This window comes from Tinamus guttatus, unplaced genomic scaffold, assembly GCF_059628265.1.
Source record: "Tinamus guttatus ecotype Peru unplaced genomic scaffold, ASM5962826v1 Tinamus_guttatus_pri_ptg000592l, whole genome shotgun sequence".
Lineage (NCBI taxonomy): Eukaryota > Metazoa > Chordata > Aves > Tinamiformes > Tinamidae > Tinamus > Tinamus guttatus.
In genome coordinates, this window is record NW_028289126.1 from 705,302 (window position 1) to 729,737 (window position 24,436).

Consider the following 24,436-nt stretch of genomic DNA (forward strand, 5'->3'; position numbering starts at 1 on the left):
TGGAAGCAGAGCAGGGCCACCTGAAAGCGTGGTTTGCATTGCATACCTTCCAGGGTCTGGCCTTACTCCACCTTGTAGTCCCCAAATCAGCCTGTGCTCAGCACGACGCTGCCCCTTGTCCAGGTTTGCTGGTACCACAAATGTAAAACAGAGAATTGGATCCATTTTGTGTCCTCCTCAGGCACTGCTTTTGGCTCTCAGGTCCCAAATGGATGGTGGCGTGTGCTTGCATTTGGTTCGCTTTCCCGGGAAGACTTCTAATTGCGCAGGTTATTTTAAAACACTTTTGTATTTCTTTCTGTATTTCCAGAGTATGATTTCATCCATTGTAAATAGCACATACTATGCCAATGTGTCAGCAACCAAGTGCCAGGAGTTTGGGAGATGGTACAAGAAGTACAAGAAGATTAAAGGTAAATTGCTTTTTTTGTTGTTTCTTTTCAAGTTCTCGAACTTCTGCTGACAGTTTGAGATTATTTGCTCTAAGTAAAAGTGCTAATAAGGTTTAATGATATTAGTGAATGTGTCTGCAAAGAGGGCACAGTCGCAGCACATAAGAAATTAGATTAGATGCTTTACAATCAAGGCTCATGTGGAAATGCAGGCCCCTTAAAGCCAGCTTGTAATACCCCAGTTAGCTGTGTTGAAGATGAACTGTGTTTTGGGTTAAGCTAAAACATTTTGCAAAACACAGTAGCTCAGGCCTTAGAAGTGAAATTGCTATGTAAATTGCCTTAGTTATATTTCATTCATGAAAGCTAAAGAACTTCTTCCAAAGTTATGTGTGCCTGTGCTTTCTGTTTCAAATACCCCCGCCTGGTGCTGTGGAAAGGAGGACGTCGCGTGGTGGAATTGCTGGTGGCTACAAGGAGGATGGTTGAGGCAGGTGTGGGGTGAGAGGGGATGCCAGGATGCTGAGCTGCTGCTTTTCACCCGTTCAAATGATTTAGGCTCGAGGTAAAGGTGCTCATTGGACGTGCTAGTACACAGTGCCTGGGTGCTGAGTGACCCGGAGAGCTTCTCACCTCCTCAAACCACCATTGTGCGCCTCAAAAGTCTTTCTTTTCTCTGAATAGTGGCTCGTAATAAAAGAATTTCATTGGAAGTGCGCTGCCATGTCCTCTTGGTTCCAAAGCAACCAAATGAATCAAACAGCTTCAAGGTCATCGCCGTTCGCTTGTGCTTGTTGTTCCAGGAGAAAAGAGCTGGGTGTAGGGTGTTTTGTTGTGTTGTTTTCCCAACTGGGCAGGGGTGCAATGCCAGTTGCCGAGGAAGCCCTTCACTGGAGGGTGCTTAGCCATGGAGATGCCTCTGGAGCCGCCGAGGGTTTGCAGCCCGCGCGGGCTGCCGCTGCCTCCCCTCCTGAGAGCACTGAATTCCTTAAGCTCTTACTTTTTTTTCCCTTGGTAAGTGCACAGCTAAATTGTTGCATGCAGTAAAAGCAGGATGAGACCTCAATCAAGAGGTCAAGGATCCAAACCTGAAGAGTTTGCCAGATACCTCTGCGTATGCGCTATTCAGAGAGACCCAGCCGGGCGCTGCGGTTTGGAAGTGTCTGCGTGTGTTAGTAGGAGGAGAAAAAGGAAGGTTAAGGTATGTGTGAAGTAAACACAAGCTGCTAGAAAGCAGTTCAAGTAGTGTTGATTCATCAGCCATATGAGTGGGAGGGAAAACAAAGACGCTGTGGCAGGTACCTTGGTGCCTGGGGAATAAACAGCCAGGGCACTTGGGCCCCCTGGCTCCCTGCTGCACCTCCTCGGGCGGGTTTCATTTCTCAGCACCTCCCTTTCGTGCTGTTTTGCTTCTGTCCGTAGCCAAATACTGCTAGAGGACAATGTGCAGAAGCAGTGAACTGGGTCCCGCGCTGCAGTCGTCATTCTTCCCCTTAAGGAAGAATAGTGCTTCTCAGAAAGGTGGGTGGATGACGCCGCAGTTGGCTTTTGGGGCTGTAACCTGGATCGACTGGGTAGAAGTGTAATTTAGAGTCTCTGGGACCAGCACCCATGTTTAAGTCTAGAGCTGGTTATTAGAAAGTAAAAGCAAAAAAGTGGTTCACATGAGCTGTGGTGAATGCAAAATAGGAAGGGGCTTCAAAATAGCTTTATTGATGTTGCAAACTAAATGCAGCCTACAGTGTTAAATGTGTTTCCTATTATCTGCTAATGTCTGTTTTAATAAAACAGTGGGAACTAAATGGTTGCTTCTTAATCAAAACCATGATTTCCTAAACATAAGCTATGTGATTCTGTTACAAATTGCCACAGATAGATCTTCTGGGTCGAACTTTTTTCCTTTCTCATCGAAATAAATAAACAGTAAAATAATTATACACTCTGCAAGATCAAAGTAATTACAACTGAAGCCATGCAAAAATAAAAAGTTCTTTGGAAAAAAAAATGAAAAAGTTGCAGAGTATATACTTAATGTTTAAATAAAAATAAGAAAGTGAACAATCAATAATTTGATATCATTAGCAACAGATGTAAAAGCTCTGTGCGAAAGGAGTTGTATGAAATCTCAAGTAAACATTCTCAGTGTGCATTCTGTTGAACCGCCAAAAAGGCGGCTTAGCTATTTGTGCTCGCAGTTTAAAAAAAGTTTTCAGTTAGTTCAGCGCAGCATGCTGGTCCTGTCCTGTGTCAAGACCAGGCTGGAATAAAGCACTGCTGGGTTTTTCTTCCCAGGCCGTTAGGGTTTTGAGCGCGTCACAGTGTGCTCGGGGCGCTGGGGAGCGCCGAGCCGGGCCCGCTCCGTGCACCCGAGGGGCAGGAGCTCCCCGCGCTCTCCTGTGCCTCCAACATGTGGAGCAGAGCTTGCCCCAGCCTGGTGCTGGGGGGAAATGTGCACTAAGCAGTAGTTAGAGACTGGGAGGGAACTTCCCCCGTGGACCTGCGCAGTCGCTGGGTGGTAGCTAAGCTGCCTAGTCTGCGTGGTAGTTTTGCTCAAAATATGCAGCATTAGTATTAGTATGTGAAGCAGTTTTAAACTGCTGCTACTTCTTTGAGAGATGCAAACCTTCCCGTGACTTGTCGCCACAGCCGCGCGGTTGGATGGAGCTGGCGGAAGGGGATCAGCACCGCTGAAAGTCGGGGTCTAAATAACTGGCCTAATCTCGGGGGAGGGAAACAGCATGAGAGTGGGATCTTTGTCCCGAAGAAGCGCCCTTCCGCACGGCCCGCACCGTGGCAGGGAGCTCTCGCCCGGGGGGTTCCTCTTTACGCAGCGCTGTGCGACGTCCCCGAGCAAAAGCGCCTTCCCTTGCTGCCACCAGGCAGCCGGGCGCGCTCGAGCCTCGTGCTGGCGCTCCTTCGGAAGACCTGCCTGGTGTTCTTAACCTGACTCGCAAAGAGACGTGCAAATAACGGCAACGCCTTGCAGGTAACCCTCTGCCCAGGCTCGTAGCTGTGGTGAGAAGCATTCCAGAACTTCTGCAGGGAATTCAGATTACTGTCCAGGGTCAGGCCTGTTCCAGGGACTGACTCACTGCCCAACATGTTGGGTTCATAGCATTTTGGTTATTTTTTTAGCTCGCTCTTTTTCTCAGTAGCTATTTCACTTCCCAAGTGACACGCTTTCTATTTTTACTGCAAGGGCTATCGCTGTATCAGAGCTCTCGCAACCGCAGCTCTTCCCTGGTGTGAATCCTCTCTTCTTGCCTGATGCCACAGCTTCGCTTGGGGGAGGAGGTTAGGAAGGGAGAAATAGATACACTGTGACCTTAAAAATAAAAAGACATATTTTGTTTGTCTGAGAAATAAGGACATCTCATCCCTGCTCCTGCCATCAGTGACTGTCAAAATAGAGCTTTTCGGTGGATGCGAGTTTTGAGACTGTGGCTGTCTTGGAGCGTTTGTGGAATGATGAGTCTCCTCGGTCTAAAGGAGGCGGGCTCGGTTATTTCTGTTTCAATAGACCAGGAACTGGCTTCTGAAGAACGAGCTTTTGTAGCTTCCTTAAAATGAGAATCTGCTTTGGCTGCTCTCTGATTTTTCCAATATTACTGATTTGTTGTTGTATGCTGTTTAATTCTTGGAAGTATGTTTGCTTACTTCCCACAACACATAGACAGAGCAATCTGTTTTCTTACAGTGTGTTTCAGGGGCCGTTACAGGTTGGGAGAGGCTAGAGGCAGGATTCGGAAGGGTTCCCAGCGCTGCTTTTCCCAGGCTGAGAGAACCTACGGCTGCATTGGGGTGATAACGCCCGTGAGAGCCCGGGCAGGATTTTCGCTGTGTGCTTTGATGAGCAGTTTTGAGTTGCTCCAAATTGTTCCTTGCAGACGTTGTGGGAGCCTTGTGGAAAGACACATGAGCTCTTTCCTAAGCAATGCTTCTGACTTTTAAAATATCCTATTTATTCATATATTCATACATGCGTACATGATTTTATGTATTTATAGATTTATATTTTATAGGTTGAGGATTTATATATTTATATGTCTATACATAGGTGTATATATATACACATCTTGACCATGAGCATCCTTGATTAACCTGCTGAAGCAGGGACGTTAGGTTATTGAAGAAGAGATAATTTCTTGTCTTGTTTGAGGGTCAGTTGTGGCTCTGGCATCAAACCAGATGGGATCGTTTATGTCAGCTGTGTGGCCCTTGACTTTTATACTCCTGACTGCCTATTTATTGTGCTAAAACAGGACTTTCCTCACTTTTTTTTTTCCTTTTTGAATAAACAAATAGAAAATAGATAAATAGAAAACAACATCATTTGCAGGCAATGTTTTCAGGATTCAGACGACAGGCAGGGCCTCAAGACCATCTCTGCTTGGGGACATCCTTTCAGGCCACCGACTGCTGTGGTGACAACTGCTGTGAGGGTTGTTTATGGATTTGCATTGGTCACACTTTAAAAAATATATATATCTCTTAATTCTTACCTAAAATACATGTATGCACGAATTTCAGGTCTGTAGAGTGTCCTCGCCGTTGGCTCTCGCTGCTGTGGTACGTGTGTCACAACAGACAGGTATCGTCTGCTGAGCTAACTCCCGCGTCTGGCGTGTGCGTGTGGCTGGCGCTGCAGCCACCGCTGTGTTAGGGACCGCACGCCGGGCTGGTGAAGGTGGAAAGCCCTTCTGTGGGGAAACGCTGCGTCCCTGGATGTTGTCCCTGCCGTGCAGATGGCTTTTGTGACTGCGTGATTTTATTCGCTTTTAATTAAGAGATGCTGACGACTACGTGGCGACTTCAGGGTTTAAAATGTCTCCTGTTCCGAGCACAGCAAGATGCTTCTCCAAGCGAGGACCAGTTTTCACTGAGGCTGGGAGGTCTGTCCAGCCCCTCCTGAATTCTTAGGGAGTAAGGAATAATCTTCATTTTATAGATAAAATTATATATTTATTTTTTTTTTAATCTCCAAAATTGGAAAATCATTTTCTTTGGAATTAAAAAGTGTTTTGTGTGTGCCAACTAAGGGCATGAGAGCTCAAAAGGAAAACTTGGGCCTGGGTATAAGCTTTCCTGGCATGAAAGCTGTTAATGTGACCATGATCATGTGGATTTCAGAGTACAAAATTCATTGCGTCCCTGAGAACGCAACCGAGTTCTGTTCAGTTCAAGTATCGGAAGGGTTAATATGTCTTCCTGGTGATGTTTGTCTTCTGTCTCATTCCTTTCCTCATCTCCAGTGTTGAGTCAGGAGGAGCTCCGTGCTTATCTCTGGGAGGGATTGCACAGTTGACCAGGGGGTTCTGGTAGGTTTGCACCTCCCTCCTGAGGGCCCACAAAAGGCTGGCGCTGAAATAGCAGGACAGGCGTCTGCTGCAGTCATTTGACAGGGAGGGAGATACTATTATACCGGGTGAGACCATCAGTCCGTCTGAACCAGCACTTTCTGTGTTCCGGTAGGACGGTTCTGAGCAGTGTTTGCCCTGCTTCTCCTTCTCCGTTCTACACGGCCAGTGTTTATGCGTGAGACCGTGGTGGTCATCAAAGTATCTTCTGCGTGACACCCTTCTGCTGCAGGCGGACGTGGCGTGTCCTGTCTGCAGGCAGCGTTAACGTGGCTGCGAAGCCCTCCATTCATACTACCGTGTGCCCTTTTTAACCTCGACAGTAGCCCCAGAATGATGTGAGAATAGGATGGGCTGAATTCGTCTTCTCCAAGAAGCTGTTTTGGCAGCCGCACAAGGCCAGGGTCAGCCCATGGGCACACTGTGACTTGCTGAGGTTAAGCGGAAGTGACAGAAAACACGTGCCCCAGGGACTCAGTCTCTAGAGACCGAGAGAGGCTAAAAAGAATTTGAGTTCACTCCACTTGCCTCTCCCAGCCTTGATGCCGATCAAAGAGCCACTTAATGATGATTCTTCCCAACACAAAAATAGTGACTTGTGCGGCGGTGGGAACTGGAGTTTGCAGCGCACCCAAAAGCAGACAATGGCCTTTCCTGCCTGCTTTCTATTAGGCTTGGAAAAGGCCTTTGCTACCCGCAGCCAAGCAATTTCTGTGCATGCTCTATAGCTATTTTGAGGTTGTTAGCCCTGTTGCAGAAGTAGACGAAAGGAGAGGTCTTAAAAACTACAAGTTATCATCAAATCTGCTCCTCCAGTCAACCTGCATTTTCTTCGGTCCTCACTGTACGAATCAATGGCCCCTCCAGAGATCAGACAGTGAATGGAGCCAATGAAGGACTTTGGGTAAATACGAAGATTAGATGCTGAATGAAAATGAGACTCCTCAGGCCAGCCCTTTGCACTGAAGTGGTTAAGTGGGCTGTGATTAAAAGAAATAAGTAATTATCCTGATTACAGATGCAGAGATCCAGCCTCCCCCGTTAAGAGCCCCTCGTGCGCTCTGGAGCAACGCAGGAGCTCCAGGCCGCGCCGCGGAGGTGCCGGCGGCCGAGCGCGCTCCCTGCTGCCTCGAGGGCCCGGAGCGCCGCGCGGGCGGCATGGCCGGGGCCCTTGCTGGCGCCAGGGCGGCGTGGGGCACACGCAGCTTCCCCAGCCGGGCCGCGCTGGCTCTGTCCAGCCACCGCCGCTGCCAATGATGGCTTTTACGACCGCCAGGTTTTGAGTAATAAATAAAACAAGGTGGCGCGCTCCGCAGCCGCTGCGCCGGAGCACAGCGCCGGGGTGGTGACATCCTGTCACAAGCGAAACAGGGCAAGTCCGCCGGCGAGGAGCTTGTTACAGAATGTTCCTTTGCCAGCCTCCTCCCTCGCCGTTTGGGGCACGGGGCCCGCAGGCACACGGCGGGCGGCGCAGCCGGGGCCCCTGGCTCCCGGGTGCCGCAGGGCCCCGTGTCGCCCTTGCGAGGAGGCGCCCTCAGCTCCGGCGCTCCCCACCATCCTCTCCCGCTCCCAGGAATTTGGTCTCCCGTGCTGCCAGTCAGCTCAGCACTGCTCGTAAGCCCTAAATACCCCACAGGCTGTTTGTCAGAATGTTTCTATTAGCAACTCAGTGAAAATAAAGGGTGAGGGGAAGGGAAGGTGGAGAAATAAATCTTATTTTAAATCTCTTGAGCTGGTTTTCTTTCAAATGGAAAGTTGCAGGCAGACCACCCCAAGCTATTGTGCTGCGGACTGCGTCAGCTCTTTGACTGCGCGAGGAAGAGTTGGGTAGAGGTTAGAGCATCACACAGGGGAAGAGTGCTTTGGATTGCTTTTGTGCTGTATCCAGGAAGTTTCTAGCGCAGTATGAAGCTGAAATACATTGACACACGTGGTAACCATTAGGGGAGAAAGGAGCATTGAAACATGGCAGTTGGCTGCTCCTGTCCTGGGGATTGTGTTGGTGTCGGACCGTTTGGTAGAGGTAGGGATGGGTTGGAGCAGGCCACAGGCCGGGGGGCGTCTCAGAGCGCAGCAGCCCGTGTCCCGAGCTGCCGCCCGGCCTCGGGGAAGTGCAGTGGGGCCGCCCCGCGCTGCAGCTGCCGCAGCTCTCGGCATGAGGGCTGGAGGGCGCGCGGCCAAGCGGCCAGAGGGGACGTCTCCAAGTCTGCTGCGAGGAGGCGGGCAGGGGCCTCTGCCGCCGCCGCTGCTGCTCACCCAGCCCTGGCATCACGAGCAGAGGTGCCTTTGTCAGCAGGGCTTGAACACAAGCCCGTGGAACCCCGTGCTGCCTGCCATCCTGCTGCTCTGCCTTCGCGGCCGCTGCATCCCTCTTATTCGGGGACCAGCCCGCATCTCCAGGTGCGTGGAGCAGCGGTGCAGGTGGCTCAGACCGTGCCAGCGACAGCATGTGGCACGAGGAGGGTGCGCGTGGAGGGTGCGCTGCCGCCCTGCTCCTGGGAGCGCGGCTGGGAGTTGGTGCTCCCGGCCCCATCGCCGCCTTCCCGCAGGAGCGCCTGGTCCGGCAGGGAGAGCAGTGGGGAACCCGATCCGGGCACTGCTGCTGGAGAAGCACAGGGCCCGAGCACTTGAGTAATGCACATTTTTTCCATCCAGCGTAACTGCTAATGGTAACCTTTTATTAGTGAAGTGGTTGAGGTGACTAGAATCCGGTTGGTTTATTGGGAGTATATGCGTGGCTGCATAGTCTCGTATGGCAGAAAAAGGAAACTGATAATAAGGGGAAAATACACCTATGGAAGCCAATCAGGTGATGTCTCCCTGCTCATGTCGTTCCAAGCAGCACCGCAGAGTTAGCAGCCTGGCAGCCTTTTCATCTCCAGCTTTATTTTTATGGGGGTTTATAACTTGGCACTGAAGTGAGGAGTGGGTGGAAACTCGGCAAATGTGGCTCAGCCCAGGAAGTTAATTTTATTTGTATTTATTTCTCACCAAGTTTTCAAAAACACTTGGTTACTGTTTTTGTGTTCTAACAATTAGTAATTTGCTGGTTTCAGTGACTTATTCTCTGTGAATCTCTTAAACTTGAACAAAATGGTTCAGAGATTATTTCAGCTCTCCTGAAGCTCCTGGTATAAGGCCTCTAGATTCGGAGGGGTGCAAACGAAGGCTGCAGGTGCCTGTCCCCATATCTGGAAGTGCGTGAGGTTATGGCCCTGCTCAGGCGGGGGCTTCCCCTCCGGGCACCGTCCCCCTGCCCTGCCGGCGCCACCGGCCTAAAACCTGGGGCAGCTTTCTTAGGGCAATTATTTTATGGAAGGTTGAAAGTTTTGTGGATTGTTTTTCTTCCAAAGAACAGGAAAAGGAAATTAAAATTTCTTACAAAATAATGAGAATTTCCACAAAAAAAAAAGGAAAAAGAAAAGCAGAGGTGTGCGGCTGAGGCGGGTGTGGGCTTGGGCCCCGGCTGGCGTTGCGGAGGGAGAGCAGCGCTGGCACCGTGGGCACTCGTGGCCCTCAGCGGCCCTGGAGGTTGAGGAGGGCCCTCTGCGCCGCGGGGAGGGCGCATGGGAGGTCCCCACTGAACTGCCCTGCTCAGCGTCGGCTGCGTAAGGCTCCCGAGCTTCATGCAGAGGAAGTGTTAAGAAGGGGCTCAAAGCCTTGTGCAGCGGTTAATCATTACACAGGTTGTTGCAGTGTTATGGCATCCGCGATCGGAATCCTGGCTTGTGCTCTGCTGAGGCGCGGCGGAGGCCGAGGCCGCCATGCCCTCGCCGCGGGCCCGGGCTCCACGGCACGTCTTCTTTTGCACTTGCATGAAAAGATGCTGTGGCATTGCTGATAGCACATACTCAGAAGGGACAGCATGTATCTACATATGCAACTGCGGGACACAGATTTGGGTTGCAGGGCCTTGTTTTGTTCAGCATGGTGTCACTTAAGAGTCACAGGTCTTTGATGTGCCAAAGAAAGGTTTTTGGAGGAGCGTGAAGCCCTAAGCACAGCACCATAAAGCAGGGTCTCCTCACAACCTGCGCTCACTGAAGCTGCTGTGGCAGACTCGGTGCTGAGGTTTGGACACTAATGGAAAGCTGGGGTGAAGAGAGAGCACAGTCAAGAGGCCTGTGTCCTTCCCCCTGCCCACCTCACGTTGTCCCTCTTGCGAAGGCCCCCAGAAAATAAAAAGAAAAAGGTTAGAAACCATGGTTCTGAAATATTTTCATACCTGGCTTGGGGCAGGCATGGTTTGTATCATGCTTCACGCCAGGGGCTTGGTGCTGCTGTAGAGCATTCAGGAAGATGGGTCTAGTTTTCATTGGATTTGTTTGAATGGATATTAATTTGGGTTCCTTTCCCTCACCCAAAGCCCTACCTTGGGTTTCCCATTCACTTCCTTTTGAAAATTCCTTCAATTTGATGTCAGATTCAAAAGTTGGTGTCTCTATGAGCAGAAAGGTCTGAGCTGGTTGCTTTAGGAAATGAGGCTGCAGAGGAAACCCGCTACCTGCGTGACAAGGAGGCTTCCTACGCAGCGGGCGAAACCTGTGTGAGCGGCTGTTGCTTAGTGTTTTTCCTCCTCTGTGCTGCTTCTGTTTTACGTGTTTTTGTGGAGCTCTTATGCAAGTGCAGACCTGCAAAGGGCTGTGGGTGTGCTGTTGTGTGCGGTCACCTGCAGTAATCCTCACCCTAACAGTCCTCTCGCAAGCGCACACTGAAATGACAGCAAACTAATTTTTCTCTTTTAACAGTGGAAAGAGTGGAAAGAGAAAACCTTTCAGACTACTGTGTTCTCGGACAGCGTCCCATGCACTTACCAAATATCAACCAGCTGGCGACCTTGGGAAAAACTAACGAACAGTCTCCTCATGGCCAAATTCACCACAGTACTCCAATCCGAAACCAAGTGCCAACGATGCAGACCATGATAAACCCGGGGCTCCTGTCACCTCAGCTCAGCCCGCAGCTGGTGAGGCAGCAGATAGCAATGGCCCACCTGATAAACCAGCAGATCGCCGTCAGCCGGCTGCTGGCTCACCAGCACCCGCAAGCCATCAACCAGCAGTTCCTGAACCATCCGCCCATCCCTCGAGCTGTCAAGCCGGAGCCGTCGAATTCGTCGGTGGAAGTCTCTCCAGATATTTACCAGCAAGTCAGAGATGAGCTGAAGAGAGCCAGTGTGTCTCAAGCTGTCTTTGCAAGAGTAGCATTCAACCGTACACAGGTATTGATTTCTGTTCTATAACCAAGCAGAGGTGAGGGGGCAAAGTTGTGACTCTTATGGGCTTTGTGGTTGTTGCTGATCAAGGCAGGAGACGGGCAGTGGAAAACAGGTGAGATCACCCTCCCTTTCTTTCTCCCAGTCTCTCTGTTGGGATTGAGCAAGAGAGCTTCTTACTGGGACGGCAGCTGGTTTGCATTTGGTCATCCCAGTGCTGTTCCCTGAGCTGTGTTCTCCAGAGGTAATTCCACTTGCATGAGCACTTCCCTCAGCTCCCCTTCCTGGCTGTCAACTTCCACATCTGCTCCTGCCTCGTGGCTGGGAAGAGGTAACAAGAGACTGTGGGAGTTAGAGGGGTCTTTGGGCTTCTGCCCCTTCCTCAGCTTCTTCCTTGCTTTCCACGCTGGTGTCAAGGCTGGCGCCAGAAGCTCCTGTCCCAAGAAGTCCATAAGAAAAGTGTCCATAGCCTGAAAGACTCTCGGTGCCAGCTGGCTGCAGGAAAGGTGTCTGCCATTTGCAGTAGATGGTGTTTGTCTTCATACATCTGACAGTTTCTCTCAACTAATCAAACTCAGGTGTTGGAATATTCAAAGGGTGGTATCGGCTGGGTGCCCATGTGAGTGCACGGGGAGAAAGGCAGGCTGCTTGCGCTCATCCCTCTGCTGGGCACTGTTCCATGCACGCAAAACATACCTGCTAATCCGTGGTACTCTCTGGTAAGGCTAAAGGAGTGGCAAGTGGTTTCATGCTTAAATATTGGTACAAATTTCTTTCGTGCTGTCAGAGTTGATCTTTGAGGTGAGCTTTAAGGACAAGAGAAAACCGAGGGCCACGTTTGTATGTGTCTCCTGAAGGTCTGTCCCTTGCTCCATCCAGTGCTTTTGCTGGCTCTCCTGGATTAATGATTTTCTTTGGCATTGCCATTTTGGAAATGCCATGTTATGAGGAAACTAATTAAAGTATGGAGCACATTTTTATTACTTCCCTTCTTCCATTAAATTCATAAGATGGCTGCACTCAGAAAAAACATTCATTTTCAATCAACATGACTTCGAGTTCTGGGGTTAGGCTTGAAGATATCAAATGAAAACTACATAGGAATGTATGAGTATTTCCTCTTTAAAATGCTGCTTTTAATTTGGAAAAGCTTTTCATCCCTCTGGGAACATAACCTGTTGTATATAAAGCCTACTATAATCAAGGTAGATGGTATTGACAGAATGACATAGTGTGAACTTGAGCAGGAGGGTCGGCGGTATCGCTGCCTCTGCGGGTTTGCCACTGTCTCTAAGCTTTAGCCAGATTGCGGAGCAGGCTCGGCAGTGCTCAGATCTGCTAATAAACCAAAAGCTCATCCCCAAATGCAAAAGCTGCCTTACAGTTTTGTGTTCGATCTGGCATTTAAACGGAGGCAAGGTTCTGATACGCCAGCCTGGACGGCAGCGAGAGCACAGGCGGGAGGCAGAGGGAGACCACCGGGACCTTCTTCTAGCAGTGGCTCTGCCCGTGGTGTTTAACAGCATCCGCGACAAAGGTTGTTCCACATTCCTGATAGATAATCCGAAATCTGGACTGAATCAGCTGCAGTATTTTGCTTTGCTTTCCTGGGGTGTTCTGGCATAGCTTCAGTGATTTTAGGACACTGAGCAGGGCTCTGAGCGAAATGTGCTTTTTTCTGCGGCTCCTGGCAGGGTGGCTGTGGGCCAGTCCCACCTGACAGCATTTGCAACCCCCCTTAGGAATTAGGATTCCAAGTTTCCCTTAGTTCCAGGTTCTTTAAAGAGTAGCGTGCACCAGAACTGGGGTCTCAGCGGAGCTGTCTCTCCACAGGCAGCCACCATTCACACCAGCTGTCACAGCTCCATCGTGTATCATACAGAAGAATTCCACTTCTGTAGGAGAAGAGGGTAAATACAGCCGAGATTGTATTCAAGATTTCGAAAACTCTTTCTGAGCCTTTCTAATACCGAATGCTTAAACACCTAAAAATCCATGTGTTAACACAATACCTCGGCAGAGTAGCATGGAAGCTAGTTGCTGCAGTGCCATGTGTGGGCACATTTATTGTATAGCCCAACAGGAGGGTAGCTTTGTGCTTAGTGCAGTGGTTTCCTTGCAGCCAGCCCTGCTGCCTGGGTCCCGTCGCTTGGAGGGCAGCCGGGTCTGCGCGGGTGCGCGCCGGGCTGCAGACCCCTGGCCCGGGAAGCGACGTGATGCTGCGCAGCTGCTCGAGGTGTCATGACCCTGCCTGAGCCTCCCTCCACGTGGCCTTTGTGCCTCCCACGAGAAATGCCCAAACTCTCTTGCTCACAGCTGTTCTGCCTGCAGGCACGAGGGAGGCTGCCGGCAGCCGAAAGGAAAGCTGGGTGGCTTCAGGCTGAAAACCTGAGGCTTTCTCAGGAGATGCCCACACTGCACAGACCAGGGTGATGCAGAAACCTCCAAATGAGCACTGAGCAAGCCAGTGGTGAGCAGGTGTTGTAGCCCCATGGGGAGCAGCATCACCCCTTTTGGATGGTTCTGGGCTTTCCCATGCGTGTACTGGCCCAGGCTGAGCACACGGACCGGGAGCACGGAGCTGAGCTGTCCTGGGTGGACGTGCCAAGGTAACGTCCTCCAGGAAGGGGTCAGGCACCTTTCCCGGGCACGGCTGTGCCCGGAAATGTGCTCTGATGATCTGTCCTCGGACAAGTTCGCACGGGAGTGCAGTTCGGGGTAGTAATATCACCTACTTTGTCGGTCCTTCCTTCTGCCAAATGTATCTTTAGTGGCACTAACTTTTCTAGCTTTTCTATTTTTTTAAAAAAAGAACTCTTCATTATTTTTGATTTCCTCATGATAACAGGCAAATGTAATTTTATACAAAAAAAAGAGAAATAATCTACTTTTAGCTTTCCCTCATAAGTGATGTCAGTGTACTGTACAGTCTGTAACAGTGATACCAGAACAGGCAAGTCTTTAACATCCATAAAACATTAATGTCATCTCAGAGCTGCATTCCATTAGACTTCGAGGCCTTAGTATGGATTTTATGTATAGTGCATCATTTCCCTAGGAGCCGTCGCTGTAGCAAAAGATTGTGGGTACATACTTATGCCTCGCTCTCCTCAGTTTGTAATTCCAAAATTAATTAATCTCGTACCAATCTCCCTTTGGGTCAGAGGCTGTTGTCCCAGGTAATAATAAGAGGAGCTCGGATACAGTCAGCCTTGTGCTGCACAGCTGAATACATGGGGTGTTCCCAAAAGCCCACAGTGGAGAAGCAACACAAAAAGCGCCTGCAGTGGATCTGGAAGGCCGCTCTCACCTCCCTGCGTTTCCCCTGCTGCCTCCCGACATTCCTGTCCCCAGGAAGCGTGGAGACACTTGCATTTCTGTCTGGAAATGTTTGGGTTTGTTGCATTAGCAGGAAGCGCCAACCTCAAAAACTGGAGGGCTCTTGTTTCTCTTGGCAGTACCAACGAAGAGACACTGCGTGCCAGCCAGCTAATAATTGTATTAATCACTGCGTTATGGGCCACTGCTTAATCTTCCTTCACGGTAGCTCTGTGGTGCACATTAGCTTATAATTAAGTATAGCTTCATGAAATATGTACTGCAAAGCTTGTTTAATAGATAAACTATTCTCTAATTTATTTTAAAGTCCAATGACCTACATACTCAATGCTGAAAACCCCCCTCTTACGAACATTATTTCTCCCCTGAGACCTTCCATCGGAGCAAATCTGTTAAATGAAGTAGAGGAAGCTTTGATCCAAACTAGGCTAAATCCACAGGAACAAGTGGCCGACACATGTATGCGAGGGTGGGAAGGGGGACACGGGAAGGCAGCAGGGTCAGAATAAGGAGAGGTGAGGTTGGGTGATATGTCAAACATCTGAATCTTCTGCTCAGAGCTGGAAGCGCATAGCCGGGGACAGCAGTGTTTGCTTATGCCCATGTGCGCGTTGTTTTGTGCACGCGCGAAAAATAAGAGGCCCCAGGGCCGCTCCGTGTCCCCCTCGTTGACGGCGACCGCCTCGGGGCTGGCGAGCGGCTTGGCACCGGCCCTGCGGCAGGAGCGCTGCACAGGGTGGCCTTTAAACAGAAAAGTCCCATGATGAGCAGCTCAAGGTTTGTCTGAAACTGGATTCAGAAGCCCTCAAAGTGCATTTGAGGCTGATTTTCTGGTAAATGCGTTAGCCTAACTTCTGTGCCTGTCTTTCGTTTTATCTTTGGAGAATCTGTATCGCAGTTTTGGTTCTCATCACTGGAGACTCCAAATGCTCGTTACTCAGCACACAGGGCAGCCAGAAGAGAGTTTTTAGTCCCACAGAGAGAATGTAATTATTGTAGGTGCATCTAAGGTCACCCTTTCCAACAGGAGGAAATTCCTGTTAACCTTCAAATTACTTAACATGGTCGATGACACCATCGTGTTTGCCCTAGCCCGCGTCGCGGCCATTCCCACTGGAAGGGCGCCCCTGGCTTCCCTTCTCTTGTGGATCGGGCAGTGCTCGGTGTCTAACAGGCCGTCTCCTGAGGAGCGCAGGGAGCTGCTGTTGCAATTTGTCAGGAAGGTGGTGACTCCGTCCCCAGGAGCTGGAAGTGGGGCTGTGGCACCGCGTGCCAGCAGCCGTGCTCGGATGGATGGAGAGGACAGTGCGTGGGGGCGTCTCTGTGGCCCGCCCCATGCTTAGCTGGCCCCGTAGCCTTGCCGACGAGGTAGGCAGGGGGCCAGTGGCCTGGATGGGCGAAGACAGGGGTTGGACGCCGCCAGTGGTGGAGGCCCTGAGTGGCGTTGCTGCGGCAGCGGGCTCAGGTGCCCGCTGTGGTGACCGCGTGGTCTGCGCGTGCCCCGCTCCACGCGGCCGGGGTCTCCGCTCGGCTCTCCTGTGCGGCTCTGCCGCCTGCAACCCAGCAAGCGGAAATTTTCAGGCTCCCCGATGTGAGCGTGTTGTTGGCAGAGACAGGGCATTCCCGCTGCCAGGCCTGCTGCCGTACGCCAACAGCTCCGGGAGGCCGGGCAGCCCCGCCGGGCCGCGGCGCCCGGGCCGGCACCAGGAGAACTGGGAGCGGCCGGCAGGGAGGCACGAGGCCCGTCCCAACAGCGGCTTGAGTGGCCGTGCAGAGTAGGATACTCCAAAATGAAGGGCTTCTCCATGCGGGGTGGTGAGCGCAGCCAAGCGGCTGGGAGAAGCTGCTAGAACAGGTGTGAACCCTGCTGTCGCTAAGACTTTGGCACTTTTTGGCCAAATGAAGCCATTCAGATCCCAGAGGATAAGCAAGGAAAGGTCTCATTGACCCTGTACAGCCACTGTTTCTTGGCCCCTCAGAGGTGGTGGTTCAAGCAGAGCACTGGGCTCCATGACTGGAGTCAGGAGTAGCTTCCACGTCGGACCAGCTAGCGCACAGGAGCAGGGGAGGTGACCGGCAGGCTTCTCGAAAGCGTGAGCTCTGCTGGGGCTGGCAGCCCCACAAGAGGGCTGCTGGCCTGAGTGCTCCAAAGACTGTGGATTTCCTGCTGGAGGAGGGTGCACACGTACGAGCTGGCCATCCTCACGGCAGAGTCCTTGCACCTGCTCCCTCTCGCACTGCCCTGGCTCCACCTTTGGCATGCGGGATGCAAACAGAAGGGTTTCGTAAGCAAACTCAACATTTCACAGGTTGTAATATGTTGAGAAACAGGCAGGTACTGATGGCAACAGCGGTAAGAAAGGAAATGCTCAGACATGATCTCTTGGATTTACCTTGCCCTTCTGCAGCAAGTGTTGCTGCAGATCTGGAGCTGCCGAAGTGATCGTAATCCTGGGAATCCCCAGCTGCAGAGCAGGTCGGTAGGAGCCCGTTCTGCTTCAGCAGACTGGACTGCCCAGAAAGCAGAGCGGCTCAGGCAGGGCAGGCCGCGCGTCGGCGTCCCGGCCGTCCAGCCCCGAGCGGTCGCTGCCTTCCTGCCCCGGGGCAGCGCTCAGAGTGCCCGGAAAGCCTGCGGACACGGGAATGTTTTCTGTTTATACCTTTCTTTTTTTTTTTAAGCTTTTTTTTTTTTTGCCAATGTTTTGACGTAGTAGCCAAAACCAGTAAAATGTTTGGGCGAGTGGCCAGCGCTTGTTTTACTGAACAGCCTCAGAAACTGGGAATACCTGTGAACCTGAGGCTTTCTGAATGAAACAGTTGTGGTGCCAGATACAGAGATAGCTGGGGGAAAAAAGAAAGAAGCAAACCCAAGAGAGGCATGTTTGGGCTGCTTTAGAGCTGCCTTTTCCCAAAGGAAACTCCTCCTTCCCCTTATAGCAGCTCCAAAGCACTGAGCGAGGAGAACTGGCTTCCCAGTTCTGTCAAAGCAGTGCTCACAGCTCGGCTCCTGGCTGCTGCCTGGCCCTGGCTTTTGGAAAGATAGGAGGCTGCAGCCCAGGGAGGATGACATGCTGCTTCCTGGCCTGTAGTGCAGTTAATTAAGGAGATAAAACAGGCTGGTCTGCCCTGTTGGAGGGATTCTGCATGTCCCATGGGACGGGTGACGGGAGCGGGTTGAGCGGGGTCGTTGCTGGATGGGGCTTCTGGAATGACTCGGGCTGATCCCACATCGAGGCACAGGGGGCTTCCCTGTGCTGCTTCCCGAGGTCTCTACAGCATCGAGGGTTGGCTCAAGGAAGCCCCAGGGACGCAGGGCAGCGGATGGTGCCCTGTCCCATGCGGTCCGTTCTGCTTTCTTTGGCAAAACCCGCCCCAGAGTGAAGTGGGAGCAGAAGTGGATCCACCGAGACACCTTTTCAGACTAGAAATGCGTTTTGTCCAGGTAACTCTTGCACCTCTGCCTGCTTGCGAGGCAAATGCTGCGCAGAATCCCTTGGGCAAACCCTTTGCCTGGGGCGAGAGGAAGCTGAGTGGCTTTAATCCTCTGCCTAGTGTCTAGCGCGACATTCATGTGTGTTCGTCGCTCTGGTGTCTGCACCATTGTGCACAGACTTTCAATTAGCGAGGGGTCTGGTTTTGGTTTTGGGGGGATTTTTTGTTGTTCTTTTTTTTCGTCATAGAAAACTCTCTCTTCTTGCATGAAACCCTTTCATGCCGCCTGCGTGTTTTATTCTTGTGCGCAATGTGGCACAAGCAGCGTTCTGTTGTACTCGCAGGAAAGAAGGCAGTCTGCAAGGGAAGTGCTTAATTTAATAAATTGCAGATTTTCGGTACATGGGATATTTGTTCCAACAGTGGGTTTTGCACTGCCCAAAATTTCAGTTTCAATTAACTTAATTGTATTCAATAGGCTGAATGGGAGGCTCTGAGGCAGTGTGTGAGTCAGGCTTGCAGAATGCGCGCTCGCAGGAGGCGCTGCGGGCTCCGCGTCCTGCCCGCTCTCCCGGCAGGCTCCGGCGCGGAGCTCCGGCTCCGTGTCGCGTGGACGGTGGCGCTCGGTGGCTGCAGGTGGCCGGGCTTCCTCCGCCTCCCTTTCCCCCTGTGCATCCACATCCACATTCCACGTGCACAGCCTGTCTTCCCTAATAAGAAGAGATACCATAATAAAAAGGAGGCTTTATTAAACTAATACAATAAAGGCATTTTCTTGGAGGATTTAAGCACTTCATTTTTAATAATAAAAATCAAATTGTCATTGTTGCACCCTATATAAGTTTTATTCAAATCAGCCTCTAAATGCTTCGTGCCTAAGCAGCTCTCTCCTGAGATGTATGTGTTTTAGCATTAGTTAAATGAGTTTAAGCACGAGGCTCGTACTCGAGCTGCAGACAGCGAATCTAGGGATCGGGAACTTTTCCTTTGAGTGAGACACTGATACGTTCAGCTGCTCCGAAAGGGACAGGAACCAGGTGGTCTCCCGTTTACGCTCACGTGAGAGCAGTTCAAGGCTCTGGGTGCTGGCGTTCACGCAAAGCAACAGCAGCCGGGGTGGCCCCCGGAGCCGCGTGCGGACACAGCCCTGCGCACTGGGAGCCGTGACGGGATGGTGCTGAGGTGCCCGGGTTGGCTAAGCACGCAGGTTGCCGCTCATTGCCAAACCCATCTTGCTTGGCCAGGGTGAAGCGGATGCATTGCCAGGCTAGGTGTTCCTCAGGGATGCCCAGCACTCCTGCTTTGTGCCCTGGCTAGAAGTAGGAAGAGGTGCAAGGAAAGGAAAGCAGCGAAGGTTTCAAAATGAGCCTGAGTCCAAGGAGTCTTGCAGGTACCTTGTGAATGCACCTCAGTCAGGCTTGAAGACGAAACTGAGGGTGCTGAAGCCCAGAGTACAAGCAAGGAGGGGGTGCGGATGCTATGGTGAAGACCTGCCGTGGCATGAGAGGAAAACAGCGCAGGAGGAATTGCTTTATTTCCTGGAAGGGCTGGAGTGAGTGGTGCAAAGCTCCCCGGTGGGCCGGCCTCCACTAAACCCGATGTCTGGCAAAACCATGTTGGCTGTTGTATGGTGCACGCAAGGTCACTGGTCTCCAGCCCGTGAGATGCCGAGCTCGAATAAGTACCCACATGTCCTGGGCTTGTTCTGTGTCGCATCGATACCTGGTGGGAAGCAGTGCACACTGTGTTTGAGAGCAGGGCTTATGAGAACTTCTATTTGGGCTTTAAGTATTACATAGCAGCAGCATTTTTCTAGTATTTCAGCATTTTTCTCTGTGGCTTTTGGCAACAGCTGAAGTATGGAGAGTCACAAATAAACTGAAAATATGAAAAAAGCACTTATGCTCTTTTAGTCGCTCATATATGTGTAGCCTCCTTGTACAGAACATAAAGACTGAGGTTCAGCAAGTTAGTTGGGCTTATTTGTGTTTTTGCTCGGGCCAGTGATGGTGCAAAGGCTGCTCGGAGCCTCTGGCCTTGGCAGTGCTCGCGTGCGCGTGGGCAGCGGCTCCCACCCGCGCGGGCTGCCTGGGTGCGCGGGCGTTCCTGCTGCTTCACGTCCCTCCTCCTCCGCAGGCACCGCGCAGCAGGTCCGGCGCAGCCTCCTCGCCTCGCTCCAGGCTGCCTTTGAAACGCGTGGGCTGCAAAACTGCCCTTGTCTCGGTCACTGCCCCGGGGATCTCCCTCACGAGGCAGCTCGGGAGGCGGGGGGAAGCAGAGGGAAGGGCTTCGCCTGCCGTCTGGGTGCCTTGGGCGCAGCCTCTGCGCGGGCCTCAGGGCTCAGCCGGGCAGGCCCCAGCTGGGTGCCAGCCTGAGGAACGTCCGCTCTGCCTCGCAGCGCCGTGTCTCGCAGGAGCTGCTTGGGAAGGTTCCTTGCCCTGGAAGCTTAGCCTGGAGATCCCGTAGGTGCTAAAGACATGAGTCCTTGGCAGCATTCACAGAGCAGCCCCTTGAGGCAGTGCCCATGTGTGCTCATTTGTTTTTGAAGGACTAGATTACAGCTTGCTTGCAAAAAGCGCCGTCAAAATCCCTCCTCTTCTAAATGGCCTCCAAAGACCTCTTTATTTTGACAGAACATGCGCTCCCGTCTCCACCTCTGGTTGTTTCTTTTCAATCTCCTGCAGTTGCAGCCAGTTGCTGAAGGTGTGGAGAGGGTTTGGAGCCAGTTTCAGTGTAGGCTGGGGTGCCGTGCACCTCGCTGCTCCACTGGGCCCGCATTACGTTAAACTGTTCATCGGTTGCCTCCTCAGCAACTGGCTTAGAAAGGACATGCAAGAGGGGAGAAAGGAGCAAAACCATTATAAAGCTCCTCTTCCTGAAATGCATTCAGTACACACGATCCGTTTGGTCATTTAAAATCAGTCTGAAACTTTCTAGTCCCTGGGGATCTTCTTTTAGGTTTGCAGAGTTAGTTACTCGGCCAACTACCCGTTTTTGTTTTTTTTTTTTTTTTCTTTAATATGGGAGATGTATGGAAGTTGGAATGAGCTAATTTAGCCAGTGGAGTTTTATAACAAATGTACAAATGCTGTGGGTTTTCTTCCCTCAGCCCCTCCAGCAGAAACCTAATTGCAGAACTGAAACCAGTCCTTGGCTGGCTTGAGGGTTTTCTCAAAAATAGAAACCGTGGGGTTTGTCTGGCCGGGCCAGTTTCCTCCCCGCACACCTGGTGTGTATCACTTTAAAAAATAAATTATGCCTCATTAAATTACAATTAAATGAAATCATGATCATTTGTTTTTTGAGAAGGAAGATGTTTTGCATATTGAAAGCCTAATTTGTTGCAGGTGACAAAAAGGCTGAGCAGATTATTTAATATCACTGTGTGTTTTATACCGCTGCTCACTGCATCTTCTCCAGTAGCCCAGAGTTACATTATTGTAAATGTTATTGCTCTCAGGATGCTTCCTTCGACTGCACTCCCTGTCACTCGCCCATCCCTGCGCTGCCGTTCGCCGGGCGCTGTGGGAGGACGCGCGGCTCTCGCTCCCGTCGCCTTCCTCACCGTGCGGCGGCCGTCCCCATGCCCGTGCGGCACCGCGCTGCTCCCTCCGCAGCTGCAACACTGGTAGCCTTCAGGTTCCCCTTTGCCAAGCCAAACCCAGGAGGAATTTTTAAAATCATATATTTTTTTTCAAACAGCAGAGCTAATGCATCCCTTAAAAAAGTCAAAAATAGACATTTGGGGAGTCTCTGGACCATCTCTCCAGCGGGGACTGTGGAGCTCATTCCGAGGGGAGGTCTCCCAGATGCGCCTCGACGCACGTGTCGGGAAGCAGACGCTGCCGCATGGTTTGTTAAGATCCTCAGCAAATACGATCAAGAAACACTAAAACCGTGTGCATTTGGTCAGTAGTCAACTGTCCTGCTGGTGTGTTAGCAAGGCTTCTTGGGGACTCGCTAGCACAGAGGGAAGTAAGCCAGGATGAAATTTTGAAGGGGGTTGGCTCTGTGCTGGGTTTCTCCTTGGGAAGCTGCCATGCCCGCCGGGAGGGTGCGAATACCTTGGGGCCGGGGTGCTCCCTCTCAGCCCCTTTGAACAGGCTACCTCCTGGCATGAGGGTTTTCCCAAAAACCAGGGCAGTGTCGTGTTCATTCCCCATCCCCATGCGAGACCTGGCATATTTTTAATGAGACACGAACAAGTTAAGTCCCCCAAAGTAGATCCTACAGCTTTGTGATTTGCTGCAGTTCTCTCCTCGCAGAAATGACTGTCCAGACCACAATGAACAGGCTCTAATATCAAAATGTAGTGAAACATTTTTCTTTATAAACCTCCTGCACTGCTTAAATGTCGAAACTAAATTTACCAACCCTGGCAGATGTATCGAAGATGAACAGGACTGCCAAGTGTTCCCAGCTCCAAGCAGAGAGAGAAAGACATCTAACAGCTCCTAAAATATTTGCAGCCAGCACCTGGTGGTGGCTGCACTTTCTTCTCCCCGATGCCCCAGCCTTCCCGTCCAGTGTCACCATGCTCAGATGGTTCTTACAGGGCCACAACAGGACAGTCCCAAAATAGCCCCCAGCCCCACAAAGACTTTCCTACAAAATATCCTCTCTGGGAGAGCCTATGAGATTCTGATGTCAGGTCTCAGTATTGCAACCCAGCTGGTTACACCAAGCAAGTTAAAAGAAAGACAACCAACCACACTTTTTTTTTTTTTTCTACTTTTTGAACCAGGGCTTACTGTCAGAGATCCTGCGTAAGGAAGAAGATCCTCGGACAGCTTCCCAATCCCTCCTGGTAAACTTGAGGGCAATGCAGAATTTCCTCAACCTGCCTGACTCGGAGCGGGATCGTATCTATCAGGACGAGAGGGAGAGAAGTATGAACCCCAACGTGAGCATGGTGTCGTCGGCAGCCAGCAGCCCGAGCTCCTCCAGAACCCCCCAGGTAAGGCACGGGCCCTCTTCCCCTGTGCTCTGCCGATTAGGCTAGGGGCCCGGCTCCTCTCAGCACGTGTGTGGTGCGAAGTTCTTCTCAAAGGTTTTGGAGTGGCTGTGGCGTTTGGGGGATTTCAACAAAACCTCATGACGACTCTAGCTGTGATCAGTACCATAAATGCAAAGGAGCCTGTTGGTGACAGTACACCAAAGAATGCCCGTGGACTGTGCACACCCGCTGCTGGTAAATGCCTGCCCCGTGGCTGTTAGCAAACGTTTCCTGGAAAGACGGTTTGCTCAACTTTTAGTCTTAAGTGGTCCGTGTCCATACCGAGAAAATTTCTGGGTAGATGAAGGTGTTCACATATGTTGCAGTAAAAAGCATATGGTGAACAGGGGTCCAGATTGATTTAGAAATCAAGGTGCTCTTCTGTGCCTAGGAAATCACAGTCCTTGATTTAAAGGCTTGTGTTGATAATAGTTTGACGTACAGAAGGTAGAAGATGTGCTGGGAGTTGGGCCGGGAGGTGATGGTTTGCAGTTCTGAACCAGCTGTCATCTCATGGACGGAGGGCATGTGCTTATTAACGTGCTGCCGCCACCCACATGCCCGGACAGGTCGTTCCCTTGCACGGAGGGAGAACATCCCCGCGCTTGGCGGCGCCAGGCTGAGCGCGTCCCGGCAGGGCACTCATGCCGTGCTCAGCCCCCTGACGTGACATTTCCCTCGCTCAGGCTCCCGGTTTCAGACTGCCCAGACCCCGCGCTCATTCCAGCGCTTTTGCTCATTCCAGCGCTTGTTCCAGCGCTTTGCTCAGTACGGAGCTGCTGCAGCGAGCGCCTGTGGGAGCTCTCCTGCTTTGGTGCCTTCGTGCTCTTGTAGCCCAAGCGCTAGCTCAGGCTCTGCGTGTGGTAGCTCTGCTTATAATAGTATTACTGTGCACTTTTCATTTTGAAATCTGTATCACTGCTAAAAATAAGCAAGCATCTTGGGCGGGGGATAGTCTTAAATGCAAAGTGATTATTCTTAAGGAAGTTTGGTTGGTTTTGTGGAAGCTGTTGAGCTTGCCTAGTTTAATGCTGGCATTTGCGTGTGCCTCATGACCGCGCACGATGTAAAGAATGGTGCTCACTGAAAGCAGTTGCCTGGCCTATCTTGCCAACGAGTTATCACTACGCCCGAGTCTCTTTGTTTTGCAGCTCTTATCCCTTTTAGTCACCCTTCCTTGGAAATACAGATAATACAAGAACTATTTACACTTATAAACTGTATTTTCTGCATTTATAATACTTCATGGACAGATTATCTTATTCTTACTGATTTTTAGCATGCTGGATTCCCCAAGTAGAACCAACTGACAGAAGGAAATGGAGGAGTTGGATGCAGTGCAGTTAGGGAAGGGTTCCCATCTCTTTCCTCTCTGCAAATAAGACACTTTCCCCATATCCTAGCCTGCAGCTTTCAAAAAATGGAAAATTTACCTTCCTTTTTAAGAGCTAAGCATTACTAGAAAGCCATGCTCTAAAAGAGCAAAGCAACCCCTTCTCTTCCGGAGGGGATCTCAGTGAGGAAAAGCTCCGCGCAGCCCCACTGCGCCCGGTGCTCCCCTCATGCCGCGGCCCCTTCCTCGCCGCCTCGGGGCCTGCACAGTGGCGGCTCTGCAGCGTGGGCACCCCCGCGAATGCGGCCAGCGACCGTGTCGCCCCAGCGCGTGGGGTCCACGCCGAGCGCCACGGGAGCGGGCGGCCGTGCG

General features: G+C 51.4%; 1 protein-coding gene across 1 annotated transcript in view; it reads left to right on the top strand.

Annotated features, from left to right (window-relative positions):
* The window catches only part of SATB2 (SATB homeobox 2), a 98,482-nt gene that overhangs the window by 44,504 nt on the left and 29,542 nt on the right, over positions 1-24,436 (top strand). The window contains exons 6-8 of the mRNA XM_088534728.1: positions 311-413; positions 10,498-10,970; positions 22,480-22,692. Of these exons, the coding sequence (XP_088390854.1) occupies positions 311-413; positions 10,498-10,970; positions 22,480-22,692 (789 nt within the window). The remainder of the gene's footprint in view (positions 1-310; positions 414-10,497; positions 10,971-22,479; positions 22,693-24,436) is intronic.